At 42.2% G+C, this 17,444-nt stretch overlaps 2 protein-coding genes across 10 annotated transcripts in view; both read right to left on the bottom strand.

Moving 5' to 3' along the window:
- The window catches only part of grb10b (growth factor receptor-bound protein 10b), a 72,809-nt gene extending 69,427 nt beyond the window's left edge, over nucleotides 1-3,382 (bottom strand). For all 6 annotated transcript variants that reach the window (XM_073485073.1, XM_073485070.1, XM_073485074.1 and 3 more), the window contains exon 1: nucleotides 3,169-3,382. The gene's annotated coding sequence lies outside the window, so the exon portion shown is untranslated. The remainder of the gene's footprint in view (nucleotides 1-3,168) is intronic.
- Nucleotides 3,383-6,848: 3,466 nt separating this feature from the next.
- The window catches only part of cobl (cordon-bleu WH2 repeat protein), a 47,062-nt gene continuing 36,466 nt past the window's right edge, over nucleotides 6,849-17,444 (bottom strand). For all 4 annotated transcript variants that reach the window (XM_073485953.1, XM_073485954.1, XM_073485955.1 and 1 more), the window contains 8 exons: nucleotides 15,695-16,016; nucleotides 14,183-14,301; nucleotides 13,790-13,981; nucleotides 12,024-13,606; nucleotides 11,655-11,888; nucleotides 11,387-11,503; nucleotides 9,798-10,082; nucleotides 6,849-8,794 (listed from right to left, as the gene is read on the bottom strand). In XM_073485953.1, the coding sequence (XP_073342054.1) occupies nucleotides 8,711-8,794; nucleotides 9,798-10,082; nucleotides 11,387-11,503; nucleotides 11,655-11,888; nucleotides 12,024-13,606; nucleotides 13,790-13,981; nucleotides 14,183-14,301; nucleotides 15,695-16,016 (2,936 nt within the window). In that variant the 3' untranslated portion in view covers nucleotides 6,849-8,710. The remainder of the gene's footprint in view (nucleotides 8,795-9,797; nucleotides 10,083-11,386; nucleotides 11,504-11,654; nucleotides 11,889-12,023; nucleotides 13,607-13,789; nucleotides 13,982-14,182; nucleotides 14,302-15,694; nucleotides 16,017-17,444) is intronic.

Here is a 17,444-nt window from a genome sequence, read left to right on the forward strand (position 1 = left end):
CTTTGGTGGTTAGACAAGCAAGCATTGCATCACCTTAGGTCACAAGTGGAAAGCGGTGAGAATCAGGTTTGTACAGGTCCGTATTTACAGTATGGAGGAGGAGAGAGAAGAATAATACCGCAGAGTTTTTCCTCTGGCAACGGTTTGAGTTCTTAGAAATGACTCCTTACAAAGCAGAACATGATTACTCAGCTGTTATAGCTGAGATACCAGGTACATAAAACATTAATTGGGCTGTGCTGTCAACAGTAAGTGGTCACATTAGTCATGGGAACTGTTAACTTGTGGTTAAGAAGCAATTTTTACAGCCCGAATGCAAAGGTTTGTAGCTTGCTTTGAGGCCATGTATGGGGACTGAAGCCAATGTAGAACACTAACCCCAACCCTAACAGAGGAGTATCTAGAAATTATGCCCGATTATGCAACTTAGTACAAACTTTAGCCAAAAAAAACAGATAGCAGTCTCTCTCTTCTTTGACCACTGACAGCTCAGCTGAGCTTTTTGGATCAGAAGGTGAAGTTGCTTTGCTTTTAGCTCCAGGCAGAGTCAGTCAACTGACATGAACTGTGCTGAGGTCCCCCTGCAGGTTTGGGTTAATGGTGTCATGACATCAGGGAGGGGGTATTAACAGTGCATAAGCCTAGACTAACCAGTGCTGAATGACTGCTGGCTGACGCAAGTCCCAATGGAATGCTGTCTAGAGCACGACCACAAGCTCTTATACCACCAATACAGCTAATAGGATATGTTTTTTCCCCTACGGATGGCAGCTGAAACTATATGCACACAAACTCATGTGCATTTGTAAATCAAGAAAAGTGCTCAAGTTTAAAAATGAGGCTCAGGTTTTGGTTATGCAACAAATCTCTGGGGTGATTATTGCCAAGCATGCAGTATTTCAATCAAAAGCCAAGGGAGTATGAGCAGCAGAACCAAAGTGCATTTCAGATTCTCCAAAAACAAAAACACACAAGTCTGAAGAGCAAGTTGAGTATAGCTTATTCTAAGTATAATTATGTGCAGTCAGCAGCCTTCTGGCAGCCTGTCGTCTTGCAGAGTTCATGCCCCGTCATGCCTGTGCTTACTGAGCATGGACTTGAAATAGCAGGACTGGGGCTGAGGGGGTGAAAGAAACCACAGCTAGAGCGGTTGCCATGTGCACAGAGATGTGACCACAACATAATTAAATGAAAGAAAGCAGGAAATAATGGGCAGGGGCAAGGAAAAGAGAAATCCTCTTTTGGTTATGAATGGGAGCATGTCAGAAAAATCACGTGCTTGAAGAGAGACAACTATAGCATGTTTTGGACTGAATGTGGCAGCGGCAGCCACGTGATCACGCTACTTCACATTCAACCACACTTTAGAGGCTAACATGCAGAGGGCCATGCATATGTGCAGTATGTGAGAGCTCCAGTGTTGCCAAGTTGAGTGAAATATTAAAGGTTGGCAAGATACATTTACATTTAAGCATACAGGATTTTAATTCATCAAGTATAAATTAACCTTACATGTACTCAAAACCATCAGATACAGTATCAAGGCATGCTTAGGTTTTATCCAGTGTTTCCTTTATCACACAGGTTCCACCTGTGGTAATGGAGGATCAATAGCTCTGCCTGTGCAGCTGACAAACCCAAATCTAGGCCTATCTTACATTACTGAACAGGAGAGACTGTTATCTCAAGATTTCAACAGGTTTTTCCCTTGAAAATGTGCACTGACAGTACCTACAAAGGTCTTGTCACGTGCATCAGTCCAGTCTAGCTCCACGTTCCCAGTGAGAGCTCTCATCTACATTCAGGACACACGGGCCAACGTCGATAGCTCCCAGAATCATAAATTTGGGTGCTTATGCAACTTTCTGCAGAGACCACATGCAGCCAATAAAGAAATTGATTTGGAAGACTGCCCACATGACATGGAGGATTAGACCATCTATGAAGAGCTGCTTTGTCAAGACGTTTCCACATTAAGTTAGATTAGATAATGATCAGGCTCTCTCCTCCTCACTTACCCTCACCATCATTAAGCGCAGCCTCTTAAAGCATTGTATAACCGAGGCAAAATACTGTATCATTGACGTGATGATATAAGCTGCTGTGGGCTTTTAAACTGAATGTCACAAAGCAGTGTACAATAGAGATCAGAGCGGTGCATCTACAGTTACAGTGTTGGGGTAAAAGCTGCATTTCTTGCAGGCTTGAGGATGAATGAATAGGCGAGGGATTCCTGAAGATTTTCACATCATGCAGCCCAATTTGATAAGACTTTCCCAGCACACTCCCTCTGGGAGCACTTTTGCTGCTACACTGATACAGACTTGCTTAACAAGTGCACTGATAACACTTTTTACTGTCCTGCTCCATGATCAGAAACTTCTTCCTCTTTATTGTGTTAAGCCCTTATGGCTCAGACACAACTTACTTGGGACCTCCTGGAACCCACCCAAAGACCCCCTAGGGGTCCTCGCAGCTCACTTTGGGAACCACTGCAGTGGGGCTACATGAGTATCCATGGGAAAACGCCTCTTTCTCCCCCTCCCCACCCCCAAAGCAAATGCTGCCAAAAGGATAAGGCGATAAGGCGAGACTGGCGAAACTCTCACAGAATTGAGTTGCGGTGGGGAGGGTGGGGTGGGTGGGGTGGGGGCGCAACGCCGGGAGCTGGAGTCCTACTGGATAGAAAGTAGGCTATGGGCCACTGTAGACTGCTGTTACGCAATTGTAAACAAGGCAGGCTGTTGGGATCAAAATACTGTTCGGAGACAGACTCCGATCAGTAACTATTGGGAAAGGTTCAGGAAAGTGCACGCGTGCGAACCCCGGAACAGTGCGCGGCGGAAACCCTTTCCACGAGGAGACCAAAAACATACAAGTTAATTCAGACTCGACTGCAACAATAAACTTGTCCTCAGAGTTCAATGAGTGGTTGTCACAGAGGAGAGCGCGGACCCAGGTCCCGCTAGACGGGTACGCGCAGTGCGCACATGTGTTCCGACCCGCAGAACAGCGCGTGTCATCACCCCTGCACATTAAACTTTTAGTACACGCGCTCGCTGCCCACTCCCCGTGGACTTTTAATACACACAGAGAGAGAGAGAGAGAGAGACACACACACCGATGAAGCGCGAGAACGGCGTCTTCATCCCGGCAACATGCACTCACCTCACAGCCGGATCAGTTGGAGGAAGACTACGGCCGTCAGAGACAAACACGGAGAGTGGCAGTGGAGATGAAGGGACAGTCGGCAGCAGCGGATCAGGCCACGGTGGTCAACATTCCCGGACTGGACAGATAGACAGAGGCAAGGAGAGGAGGTGGAGGAGGAGGAGGAGGAGGAGGAGAAGGAGGAGGAGGAGGCGAAAACAGTGGCCGCAAAGACTGCAGGCAGCTCATCTCATGCGGCCGGGGAGGACACACACACATAACACGCACACAAACACACACACATACACTCACGCACACAAACAACTCCTCCTCTTCAGGCGAGACCACGCCCACGAGCGAGGGGTGATTAATGCGGCGTTCACGTCTTATGGGAATAAGGGCGTGTTCACGGGATTCCGCTCTTTTTTTTGAAGAGCTGTCTTTTCAGTGGGTGCTGCTATAAACACACAGAGCTTTGTGTGAATAAAATGGGTTGCAGAGCGTGTGACCATGCATGTTTCGTCACAGGTTACATGTTCGAGTTGTTGGGTTGTCTTGAAAAAGCCCTTTAAAAATTGTTTTGAAGAAAAAGCAAGGAGCTGCTCAACCGCAATTGATTTCTCTCTTACCCTTATAAAGTGCCTTAGAAACCTCAACCAGCTCTTAATGTATTCACAGCATCAATATAAACATTTAAATGACTGCATTCCATGCCTCAGTTTGGACTTTAAACATTTAATAGGCTACACTTTTGTCTTTCTATGAATCTGTTGCATTGTAAATACTGTGTTATCAAACAACAACCAATAAAGTTTTCCCCCAGTTAAAAGTTACGATCACACTTTTTAATAAGCATCATTATAAAATGGTAACTGTACCGCTAATTAAACTTTAGATGGTAGTTATTTCACAACAGCAACAAACAATGAAAGAGTTGCAAGTGATGTTCATAAACTTTTAAACTAAACTAAAGCATTTTGTTGCTTGTTTACAGTTAAATATCTATCAACTTAAGGTTAATTAATTCTAAATGTACCATTCCTTAATTTTTGGTTATTATAACATGTTGCCAAACTTAATAGTATATAATAATTAGAAAACTTTCTGTTCCCTCATTCTTGCCGACTGATTATACCTCTATACCTTTAAAAAAAACCCACATGTATGTACAGTAAATGTTTTTAATAAATAGGGTGAATTACTGTATGTGTTAACTTGCTGTTAGACAGGCTATTACCTCAGGACTGAAATTGTAAACCAAGGTGGCGACATTGCAAGTCTTCTGTTATGATGTACTGTGTGACAACGCTTCACTTTTAATTAGACGCTCTGCTCCGACAAGCACGATCAGAAATTAAAACACTGGTGGCTGTGAGGTATGTTTATTGCTCAACTGGGGTTCAAATCTCATTGCACCACAGTCACCTTCCTGGTTGTGTTTATCCCTCTGAGCCTTGTAAAGGGTATTGCATAAGACCTTCTGATGTTTATGTGACTGAGAGCAACATCAAGAGGTGTGCATTCAGCTCATGTGTTACTGATAAGTAGCTTAAAACATGTAGAGGTTAATAAAACATTTCAGAGGAGCAGCGTTCCTACAGCTTTTCCATAGTCAAATTCAAGCACTTCTTGAGTATTTTCAAGGTTTCCCATCCAAATTTACATCTATGTTTATTACGTACTTGTTTACATATATACACTCAAAATGATTATTTCACCTCATCACATTAAATCAGCTGTTGTTGTGCTATAAACAGTCAAAATATGCTTGTTTAATTGCGATAGCATTCTACAGAAGGGTGGAAAAATTAAAGAGAAAATACAGAAATGTATCACCCATATGAAAGTAGACTTGGCCTCTTAAATAACCTGGCTGAGCCAATATAAAACCATCTACAATAAAAGCAATACGGTTACAATTTCAAGTACGAGGATTTCCACCACCTGTACAGAGCCCGGAGGAATGACATGCACCACAGGCATTGACTTGAATTAAACCCAACAGCACTGTCACATACATGACAGTTCATTTTTCACACTGCCTGTGATATTTCAGCTTCACTGGAGGGAAAACACCATGGGAGTCTGAAGTGCAAGAGGTCATCAGTCCTGAGCTGTGTGTGTATGTGTGTGTCTGGATCAGGACAACAGGGTGCTCACACTGTGTCTCCCCAGTGTATAAACTGAAATACACTCAAAAGAGCAGACATTGTGCAGCCATCACCCCACACACAGGCTGACATACAAATAAACATCATGTCAGTCATATTGGTGTTAATGCATTCATCCTGTGAGACTGGCACTGAGACATAAACTACACACACATTATGTTGATTCCACCTCATCAGACATTCAGCATCACACAGGCCCTTTGTGCAGATTGATTGATAAGATACAGGGTAGACTAGCCAACATTAGAAAACAAAGTCAATACAAACCCCTGCTGATAGTCGCTGTGGCTGTCCATCACTCATAAATCGGCCGGGCAAGACTAACAAAGCTGTGTAACATAAGCCGAGGCAGTTGGTGGATGGCTCTCACTAAAGAGTCTCACAGTGAGTATGAGTATGCCATAGAAGGAGCTCAACACTTTCTCAATTTATTACTCAACTTGGCGTAAAAAAGCCACATTTAAGTGTCTGTTGTGATCCAAAGTACGATTAAATGATCGAAATTTTATTAGTTAGGTTAGGTTTCCATGTGAAACTGTTATGGCAACAAATAAACACTCACCAGTAAGGTTGGTGAAGGCGCAGAGCCAAACCTAAAAGGATTCATTTCTGTTTTTATTATCTGTATTTTGTGGTGCGATGTTCTGGTAATTCTTGATTCAGGGGTTGTTGACGTTGCCGGTATGGTTAGAATGGTTTGGAACCATAACACAGGCACAAGCTCAGTACCATACTCACAACAAAAATACCACTCACACCCACCCACACACACGCCCTTCAGAGATTTGTAAGGCAGATTAGAATGGCTGTAGAGTGAGCATGGACTCTGACCCACAAAAGAGCCTGTGGTCCACTGCGGGAATTCTTCTCTGGCCAACAGAGCCAAGATATGCACTCCGACTTATTCCACTGCTAAAACTGACTTAACATCACTCTACACTGGTCAGTAAGATCTGTGAAAATGAGACCATGAGAGTGCAGCAATTTGGGAACACCTTGCACTCAAAAGAAGATGGAACTAGTATTTGTTTGCGATTGAGTGAGTCAGTAAAACGCGTGCAGGTTTATGACAAGTCACCTGAGATTTCTCTACTAAACACTTAATGTTGCGACTCGTGTGGATATTTGCAGCGTTCAGTTGCTTCTAGGGAAAAGATGGAAGGGCACAATGACTTGTGTTTCAGGAATCAGGAATGCAGGTTAGGTTCAAGTTCTGTGAGAGTCATTTTGTGTGACCACATGGTGATGAGTCAGGGCCATGAGCTGCTGCCCGGAATAGTAGCTCATCTGTGGTGTGGCAGGAAAGGAGAGAGAGAGAGAGAGAGGTTGCAATATATTTCATAAGGACAGCAGGATGACCACAGTCTACAGGCAGCCACAGTGCTGGGAATGGCAAGGGCACATCAGAGTGATGCTTTCCAGGGCAAGGTTCACACTACCATCTGCTGAACATTTGTCTAATTTGAGAGGTGAAAATGCAAATTTCAGGGGTAAATAAGGTGAAAACACAGGAATGTCAGCTGCAAGTCAGTTTTCACTTGATTACAAAATGATTTATTGAATCAAAAATTAGGTAGACAAAAACAGTTGTGCAACCTTCCCAAGAAAAAAAACAAACACAATGTGCACTTAAAACTTATAAAGCAATAGCTTATAAAATGTTCACACTATCAGTGAAACGGCTCTCTATCAAAGAGTTTAATCAAATCTTTCTCGCTGAAGATACTCTCTTTAGTTTACAAAATATACAATGCTACAATGTGCTGCAGGCTATTGTGTGTGGAAGCAGAAGTGAAGCAACCCTTTCTAAGCTGAGGGGAAAAAAACAAACAGAAAAGCTCTTAGGGTTTCACTCTCTGGATAAAACATACAACAGTAAAATATTGAGCAAGTGATGAAACTGAGCATAAATTAAAATAAATCTAAACTCCCTTTACTCAGATTAATCTGACAATCCACAGCAGCAAGCGTTTACACCTGAATATGCGAAAGATGATTAGGCTACTTTATTCATAACCATACCATTTAATGGCAGAGGTCCAATCTCCTTCTAGCCATAACTCCTCCACACTGTAAACTTCACCTACAGAGGAGCAGACACAATAACACTTACCTAAATCAAGGCCACTGATAAACTAAACAACTGCTTTCCTACAACTGCTTGTTTGTATTAAACACTACTTAATCGTAGTGACTAGTTGATTAATAAAATAAGCTCTTTGCTCCTGGTGGCATCCACCATTGATATACTTTAATAACAGTGCTTCAAAAATATTGAGATGACCAGGAAAAGAGAGGTTCATCTCCAATATAATCAAACATCAAAGGCATGGTCAGTCATATCTCTACTGTACAAGTATAAGTCTCTGCAGGGCATCGATCACGTATAACAATGTCTTTAGATCTTTAATTAACAGCAGCACAAATGAAAGTTAGAAACTAAAACAGGAGCACATTGAGCAAACAGGCACGAGTCTGTCACCACCATCTTACTCCTCCTCAGAACCAAGAACTGCAGAAGTTGGCATCACGGACCAGATCTTGATTAAATATTACACCTTAAAAAAATCAGACATTGTCAATGGATCAATCCGAAGTGTTATCTTAATTTGTTAAACAAATATGAAGTAGTTCAAATCTGGAAACATCATCATATCCAACTTATTGCACCCCATATAGAACTTTTACATCAAACACCATACACATAACACTGACTGAGCAACAGTATAAGGCATCCATAACTTAAAAAAATCAGAGCAAAAAAAAAAAAAAAGAAAGATCTAAAGTAGCATAAACCATCTATATTTGCTTTCATTGGCACACATTTTTGTACAAATTTCCAGTTAAAACTACTGAATTCAAGTACAGATGGCAAGATATGTTTAGGAACAGCAATATGTTATAAAGATGGACACAGGATGGACTTTTCCCAGCAAGAAACTGTTAGAAGCTTACTGAGAGATCTGATATCATGAGTAGAATTAACTGCAAACCTTTTCACCTGTGACACCTTTATCAGACAGATGCTACTGGTGTTTGGCTACTAAGAGAGCAACATATCCCTTTGCAAGAATAAATGTACAAATCATTCTGCTTTTATACTACAGTCTTTAAGCATTAGTGCATTAGGTTAAGCACAAGGTCCCAGACTGGTGGTCAGAGCTGTGGAGCCCCCTTTTGATCAGTTTTTTCTTGGTAGCGTGTAGAAATCATTCTGTATCCTCTATTTTTTTTTCATAATTCGTCAGAATAAGTTCAAACAACATTTACTCAAAATGTGACTCAGACCACTTTTCCAAACGTCTGTTGCAAAAGCACAATGGCAAAAAACAAAACTGAAATTAAACTTGATAAATGACTCCTCGTTGTGGTGATGTGGGCTTCCCCTCCTACTGCTGAGGGAGCGTTGAGGAGCTTGCTTGGATTGTTCCCAGTCTGCCGTTCACTTTGACGGTCTTTTTGGGCACAGCGACCTATTTAACAGAGACACAACACGTCATGTTTGCAGTTCCCCTCTTCAGTAACAACACAAGTAATAGTTCTTGGCATGAAGAGAAGAATATATAAGGTCCGTTGGTGTCTAACCCAACGACTGAAAAAACACCCAAACTCAAAAGATTTTATTATTTAACTTTTTACTTCATCAGAACTGAAAACAGATGAGGTCAAGAATTCTTTGACTACTTCTCTCCTCCTTAAACTTTTAAAGCTCTGCAGTTGTTTCTGTCTGATTGAAATGACGGGAAAATAATAATGCAAAAAAAAAAAAAAATGCTTCTGGCAACTGTAATTTCACACAGCTGCTGACCTGAAATTGAACTTTATCTTCTTAGAAATATTCTCACAGCGGTACAGTATGGCTGTCAGATGAATCTGCGAATGTGTTACAATCTGCAATTCATTTCCAGTTTCCCGGCTGCTGCACCACAGGAGGGCTTTGTTCTGCCAATGATGTCTTCCAACGAGGCGAGACGTGAGAAACCAGACCGAAGATGTGAAGAGAGGACGCTACTTCAAATCATATGCTTTTCTGTTGCTGTCTCTGGCTTTCTTGCCTCACTCTGCTTTGTCTCTGCCCATTTTTTATGACAGTCTCTCTTTTCCTTGATAATAGTCTCTCTGGGTGAAATTATGTCGTTCTGTGAACCAGAACTCATGAAAAAAACTAAAAAATCCTATCATTAAGATATTCATCAGTTGCTGTTACAATGCTAAATTTTTATTTGCTTCTGCTTTGTTTTATTTCTAATTTCTTCATCATTTTACGTATATTTCCCTGTTTTGCAGTTTGCAATTTGACCCAAAGGGACATGTGTGATGAAGAGTTTAACTCTTCCCTCATAGTTGTATTTTCTTGAAGCAACTGCAGAATTGACAATCCAATGGTATTATGCAGAGTCGATAAAGGGTGTGTCCAAGTTCTGCAATAACTTTGACTCTGTGGTGTCAACAGTGGTGTTTTTTCTGTGTTCTTACCTTTTTTAGCCTCTCTGCAGCAGATCCAGTGCGAATGGCCTCCAGCATAGCCTCCCTGGCCAAGGCAGGGTTCATGGGGGCGTTAGCACTTGGATGTGCCACAGTGCTCGGCTTAGCCTGGGGCAAGACAGGGGGAGGAGGTGGAGGTGCAATCATTGGCGGTGGTGGTGGTGGGGTAAAGACAGGAGGAGAGGGAAAGGAGGGAGAGGGGGGAGGGCCTGCACTGCTCTCCTCCTCAGAAGCCTTCCTGAACTTCTCAAGCTCATCAGCAGCCTCAGATTTGGTCTGGAGGACACAAAGAGGTGGGACAATGGTAACTCTAGACACATAAACAGAGGCAGGGGCCAGCTGCTCTCACATCAGTGCATTTGAACTCAAACGCCAGACCTAACACACAAGTGTATCTAACATCTGACACACACACACAAATTCTTTTCTGTTCTAATCTGTCTGCAGCAGTTTCTGTTTTTCACATTTGTATGATTTTATCTTGCTTATTTTTGTACTTCCATTGTGTTTTATTTATTTATCTACTTTTTCTTTTTTAAGAGGCACAAAGTTTCTGAGTCTGATTTAGGCATGCAGCATTCCTGAGATTCCAGTTCTGGTAAGGAACTTCCAGAATAGAACCGCAGATGTTTCGGCTACAGCAGCACGTTCTCTGCCCCTTTCATTCCACATGCGTCCTTACATGACAGCAAACCACAGCTCACAGTCAACACAGAGGGATGGAAACAGACACCCATGCTTGCATAACTTGGTTCATACATGTTTGTGTGAGCTGCTAAGTGGCTCACAATTAAAAGAGTTCACAAATCCTTATAAACATACTCCTTATGCTAATCATAATTGCATAAGAAGTACGCGTCTTTGCTCTTTGAGTCGAACAAGTCTAAGAGTTTACAGTCACCCTCTGTGAAGCTGTACTAAATGCTAAAGTCAGCACTATGACAAAATTGTAATTCTGATGTTCAGAAGGTATGTTTATGTTCACCATCTTAGTTTAGAGCATTAGCATTAACATTTGCTAGTTGATACTAAAAGGAAAGTGCACTCAACAAAGGGATTAGGATTCATCTTCTTGGTACCACGAGTGTCTTAGCTTGGCTAAAAAGTAGTATTGTTGATGTGTAAAAAAGTATAGAATTAACATTTCTTTGAGGATAAGAGTGGATACATTTAAGGGGCCACTTAAGACTCATTGACAAGTTTACATTAGAGCCCAACCAATACTTGATTTTTGGGGTCGATGCCGATATTAGGGAGTAACACAATTCCGACATATTTCAGTTGATACATCGGCCAATATACACGCATTATTTGCGATGACCCCTCAAATGTGGTCATCAAATATTTGTCACAAAGATATGTAACAGGCATAAGGCCTAATTTAGAATATCTCAATGTAATATGTTCACGACTCTTGTACTTTTGTAATATGGTATTCTGCATATTAGTGGTAAACTAGTGTGCATGTACATGTAGTCATTGTTAAGACTTTTAAAGGTAAGGTTTAAACTTCCTACCACCCCCACTGATACTGACAGACCTGGAGTGATATTCTGTAAATAGCTAAGAGAGTATTTTACCTTCCTCAGCCGTCCGGAGGTGGTCGTAGCTCTAATAGCAGCCAGAAGAGCAGATCTCTCATTCTCCTCCTCAACATAAGATGCTTTAGTCATGCTGCTGGGACTAGATGTGGTCATCTAAAAATACATTTAAAAGAAAATCAAAATCCCCTTTTTCCTCTCCCAGACAACACCATCATTAAGACTGTTCTGAATTTAAACACATAGTGGTAGTCAGTAGTTGAGTCGATGCTACTACAATACTGCACTTTGTTTATCTTGATCTCACCTTCTTGAGCCTGTCCCTGCCTCCGCCTGTCTGAATTGCCTCCATCAGGCTGCTGTGCAGAGACGTATCTTTCTCAATAGATTTACAAATGACTGGTCTGAACTTTTTCACTGGGCCAAACAGTGTCACGGGCGGAGGCGCAGGCGTCACACCACTGTTTACTACTGTCACAGAAGGTTGTGGTTTCGCATCAGGTGTTGGTTTAGTGGCTACCTTGGGCATGTCCCTCGTGTTCTGAGGACAAGATGTGGAGTAATAAGTACAGTTGCATTAACAGTAACAATTTTGCTGTAAAGATTATTTATAATCTTTGTTTTTCAAGAGAGCCATAACATGAAATACAGTATTTATACTACATGTTTTACTCACACTTGTCTGGCCTTGTGACACAGTCTTGGGGATTGTGGATGGTTTGGCAAATAAATGTGGAGGACTCCTTTGTGCAGGGCTGGAGCTTCTGGGCCGAATATGTTCACTATTATCTCTGTCATTATTGGCGGTCATATTTGTTTGGGCGGGGCCAGTGGACTGAAAGCCCTTATTCTTGGTTGTTTCTGTTTCCAGTGTATTAGAGTTTCCTTTGATGGATCCAACGCTACTACCAAATCCTCCCCTGTCCGGTCTCACTTCTCCAAAATCCCTCTGGCTATCTGACACATACTCTGGGAAGCTCATAGACCTCTTCGGACCAGGAGGGTTGGATTTAAAAGCAGATTCATTCTCCTTATTATCTGACAAAGATAACTGGGAAGATTGGTGTGGATTCACTTGTATGGACCGGCCTGATCTCTGGAAACCAACAGTCTGTGATCTCAAAGAGGCAGAGGAATCCGGTACATGAGAGTTGGGTGCAGCTGAGGTCTTACTGTATTTAGTGATGGCAGATGCCACGTATTGGCTTGAGGTTCTTCTGGATGGTTTGAGAAAGAAGAGGTCTTTTCTCAGGTCTGGAAGGATAGGAGGAGGAAGGGTAGGTTTATTAATTGGCTTGGACACTGAAATCTTGCTCTCCACCTCTACCCGCTCCTCTTTTGCAACTTTGATGTCTTTTGCTGGTTCTTTAGCTTTTTCTTCAATGATCACTTTAGGCTGGACTCTCTCTGCAGGTTTATTAAGTGAAGTCTGCATCATTTTCATGTCCTCAACGTTACTGGTCTTCATTGTAGTTTCTGAGATTGCAGTAGGAGTACTTTTCAGGCCATCTGTGCTCTCCTTAGTCTTATCAATGAGACCTCTGTTCTGGGCAACAGCACTTTCTTGTCTCTCATTTGAGCACCAAAAAGCTTTGGCTTTTCCAACAAGTTGAGACCCCTCACTGTTATTAATTCCCAGCTCTGATGAGCCACTAACTTTGTTCCGGCAGACACCCGCTCTCACCATGTTTCCTTGATCGTCAATCCTAATGGCACCGTCAGTTAATGTGGCAGCTGGCACTCCCGTAGCAGCTTGAAAGACGGAGGGTTTGGGTGGGACCACAGTGAACGTTTTCATACCGAAGCGTGATGTGACATTGCGTGTGATTTTACCATGTGAAGCATTTGAGCTGGAGTTATTTTGGTTATCTCTGTGTACCTCTTCTTCTCTTTCTGAAGACACTGTTCTCTGAATGTTTGGTGGAAGAACAGGTTTCTTCTCTGGAATGGATATAGTGTTACTTCTCACAGGATCAGGTTTGATCTCAGTGCTCTTGCTGTGTTTCTGCAGGTCAGCATTAGATTTCACTGCTGATGTTGTTCTTTGTTTATCCTTTTTCACACTGTTGGTGTCAGTGATCTCTTTTGTTTTTGTCTCTAGTATCTTTTCTTCCTTTTTATCACCTTTAGACTTCTTCTCCTTTGACTTACTGGGCTGCGTAGTATTTTCACTGCTGCTTTTATTACTGTCAGCAGCTGTACAAGCATTGTTGTTTTTGTTTTGTGTCTCTACACTGGACTGGCAACCAAAGCCTGGACCTGTGGTAAGACAGAAGAATAGAGTAGCCGCAAAAACAAAAATATAAATGAGATACATAAAAGTTTTGAACTGTCTTGTATTAATGCCATTGAGCCTGAATGAATGCCTCTAAAGGTAACAATAGCTGTTGACATGTCAGCTTCTGTATGCTCTACTGAACGTAGCCATGCTGTTCTTCTTACCTTTGCTGCCAGCAGATTCAGTCCTGGTCAGTGACTTTGCCTCATTTTCTATAATGTTATGCTCATAGTCCTCCAGTACTTCATCTATGGCTGTGACTGGCACATCCATGTCCACTACAGACACTGGCACCTCATTGCTGTCTGTGGACACGTTATAGGGAGTCTCCTTCACTGAAACTATATCTATGTGGTCTGGAAAAGGGGAACAGATCAAGGGGTAAAGACATAATACTTTGGTTCTTTAGGCACATTTTTATTTGGATTTTTAGGAATATTACCATGGCTATAACTTATCAAAACTGACTGAGTTTGGAACAGTCACTTGTGGTCAGTGGAGATAACAGTAAAGTGAAATGTTTAAACTTATGTTTAATCCGTGGCATGCCTCCTCACCTGCAAGGTTTGCTTCAAAATCAGCCAAAGTCTGATGGAGCTGGGCTGTGAGCTCTGAATCATCTTCATAGCTGTCCTTTAACCTGCCTGACTTTGCCTGTGGGTCGATGTCATTATGCCTGAGGATGGTACATCCAAATTTGTGTTATAAAGACATCTGCACACATACGCATGTAAAAACACACACACACACAGTCTCATTACATTTGTAATGCAAACAAGAAATTTAGCGCATGGGGACAGCCATAATACAGCACTACCCATGACTCCATAATTTTTATTAACAGTCACCACCTAACAGCTGTTATGAACTGCTTATTTGATGCTGTTGTTAAATCCAGCACTCTTCCCGTTACTAATCTGCCACAGAAACCAAAAGGCTAAATACAGTTCAGTAGTAGAAGAGAGAAAACAAATGTGTTCGTTTTAAATATTTTGGCTTGTTCAAAGTTGAATTTTATTTTTACTGGAGCCTGCTGGCTTTGAGACATGTAGCTGTAAAGATATTATTACCACAGTTTAAACTTCCTTCACTCTCTTCAAGGGTTCAGCAGAGCATTCTCATGGGTTACTGGCATATTAGCCATAACAAATTGCAACAAGAAGGCCAAACCAAATAGAATTTGTCTTCTAAGAGACTTGGACTGGTCCGCTTTTCCTCAACGATTCTGAGAAAATGGGGTTACAGTGCTTTCCTGGAATACAAAGAGGCCAGAAACATCAGGCCAGACCCTGGATTCATAGAGTTTCTCTGATGAAGACCATCGATCCCAGAATCCTGGTCTGGGCACATTACCATACACATTTCACAACAACTTAAAAGGCGAAAAGTGATCTGGGGCAGCACTCATTTTTCCACAAAGCCCTTTGAAAGCGGGCCTAGAACCATAACTATGAAAGCCCAGCACTGAAAGTTGAGGGTGCCAGCTTTGGAAACAACTCAGATTTAACACATGGCCGGAACTGCTCTTGGTTATGACTGCTGGCACAGTTAAAAACTGTGGAGAGACTTCTATAGCTGGCTGAAACAGTGACGGGTCACTCTTCAGGTGAATATACAAGTGTGATACTGAACTTGATCGCCTTATGCGAGAATTTAACTGATCATCTTCATGCAGGTGTTAGTCGTCTGTGGTTAGGTTGGCTCAAATCGACTGCAAGTTGAATGGCACAAGCATTATCTCGCCTGCCAGGAAACCAAGATCTATTAAAATGGATTTTAAAATAAAAGGTGACAGCAACTGGGAAGATTTGAGGTACAAAAAGCAAATACTGGGAAGCATACTGCCAGCGAGACAAATGAGTAAGGTAGACACTGAGTCATTTGTATTCTCTTGAGGCCGAAGCAGATGTCTTAATGTGGCTAACCATCTTGAATGAGACTTTTATCATCTCAATGGCCAAATAATACAAATTTAAATATATAATATGCAGTAAGTGCTTTTCAACTTCATTCTACTCTCTGCCACTTTCTACTTTCTCTATTTGTGATTTCCGTGACCTCCTCTCTACCTGTGTCTTGATCCCCAGGTGGCACATCCCTCATCGCTGTCACTGGAATTGTCCCGCACTGGTCCCAGCAGTCTCTCTCCTCCACCTCCGCTACTCCCATCCAGAGACAAACTCCCATCTGGGGATGTGGGTTGGGTGTCAGATAGAGAGCTGACCAAGCCTGAGTCCTCGCCCTCTGCCATGCCCTCAGAGGCAGCGTAACCCTGGTCGGGCAGGCTGCTTCCGCCGCTGCTGCTTCCCAAGGACATGGTCTCCTCCTCGGGTGTTTCAGTTTCTGGTTTCTGGTCAGTGACTGTGGAGCTCCGCATGGAGTGGAGCCAAGCTGGGAGAGGAAAGAGGAACATCTTAGCATCAGTACTGGGCGTTATCACTGTCCTTTAAGAATGTCAACAACTGTTAGTTACAATTCAACATCAAAAACAATGGGTTTCCAATGGCCTTAAGTTGTGTATGGTTAATATCTTTATGTTTTTACTCACACCATGCATTAACTTTTAGGCCTTATTTATTTTTTCTTAAATCTACAAACCTTAAAAGACTTTTGATACCTGAGAAAGCACAGAGAAAAATAACACACCAAATCATTTCCTCATGTTTTGATATCACCATTTGTCTGAATTTGTTTGAAAGGAAGCACAGGATGCAGAGCGAGCAAGAGATGGGAGAAAAGGAAAAAAAAAACGTGGAGAGGAAGTATTTACATTAGTTTCAAAATTCATTCTGACACCAAACACACACACACAAACCAGAAAACACAGGCCAAATATACAAACGCAAGCCCGGACCACAACCACTTGCGGCTTGATAAAACAGCTTTAATGATCTGTGGGTGGATTTACTGTAAACAAACCCTTTTAATTAGATTTTGACAGTACTGTTTAAGGTTCCAGTGAAAGATAGTATTGCTTTAAACCCTCTCATCTCTTTAGTACAGTCATGCTCTGGTCAGTGCTGTGGGTTTTGGAGAACCTATTTAGTCCGTCACTGATCTCATTGAACTCTAGGCCAAGAGAATAAAAATCAATGTACCATTTGTTGGGTATTTGTTCAGCAGCCCGGCCAGCATGCACAGCACTGGAAACTCAACAGGGGATTCTTTAAAATGAGTTCAACAGTGAGGGACCTGGTTTGTAACACCAGGTGTTTGTTGTGCTCCAATATGTCTTCCTATGTGTGTGTGCGTGTGTGTGTGTGTGTGTGTGTGAGACTGTGTGTGTGCACACTAGGCCTGTCAGTTTTGGGCCCGGTCCTAATGGTGTGGAGAGAACAGTCAGTTCCAGGAGATGTGGTGATGACTCACAGGGCTGTCCTCCCAGCTCCTTCCCAGCAACAGCTTAGTCATGCCAGCAACAGCCACAATCAGCACACACACACACACACACACACACACACACACATGCACAGACAAGTGCATGTATACTCACACTGTGTATGTTTACACACACACATATGCTTAACATCCACACACAGTTCTAAAACTTCCAACACAAGGTGACATTAGGCACATGCTTCAGTTAAAGCCAAACAAAGTGTCCCAAGCAAATCAATACTGTGACGTGTTACTTGTCAAAGTCTAACTGTGGCAATCCATGCACGATGCCAAACCCAAGTCCTTGGATCTTGATGCAGTCTTCAACTGTTTAATTGAAAAATGTCTTTCAAACATACACAGGTTGTCTACAGGCTCAATAAGTACACATCCTCTTACTACGCAACACATTTGCACCACAACTCAACAGCTTAGTAGGCC

This window comes from Pagrus major, chromosome 17 (genome assembly GCF_040436345.1).
Source record: "Pagrus major chromosome 17, Pma_NU_1.0".
Taxonomy (NCBI): Eukaryota; Metazoa; Chordata; class Actinopteri; order Spariformes; family Sparidae; genus Pagrus; species Pagrus major.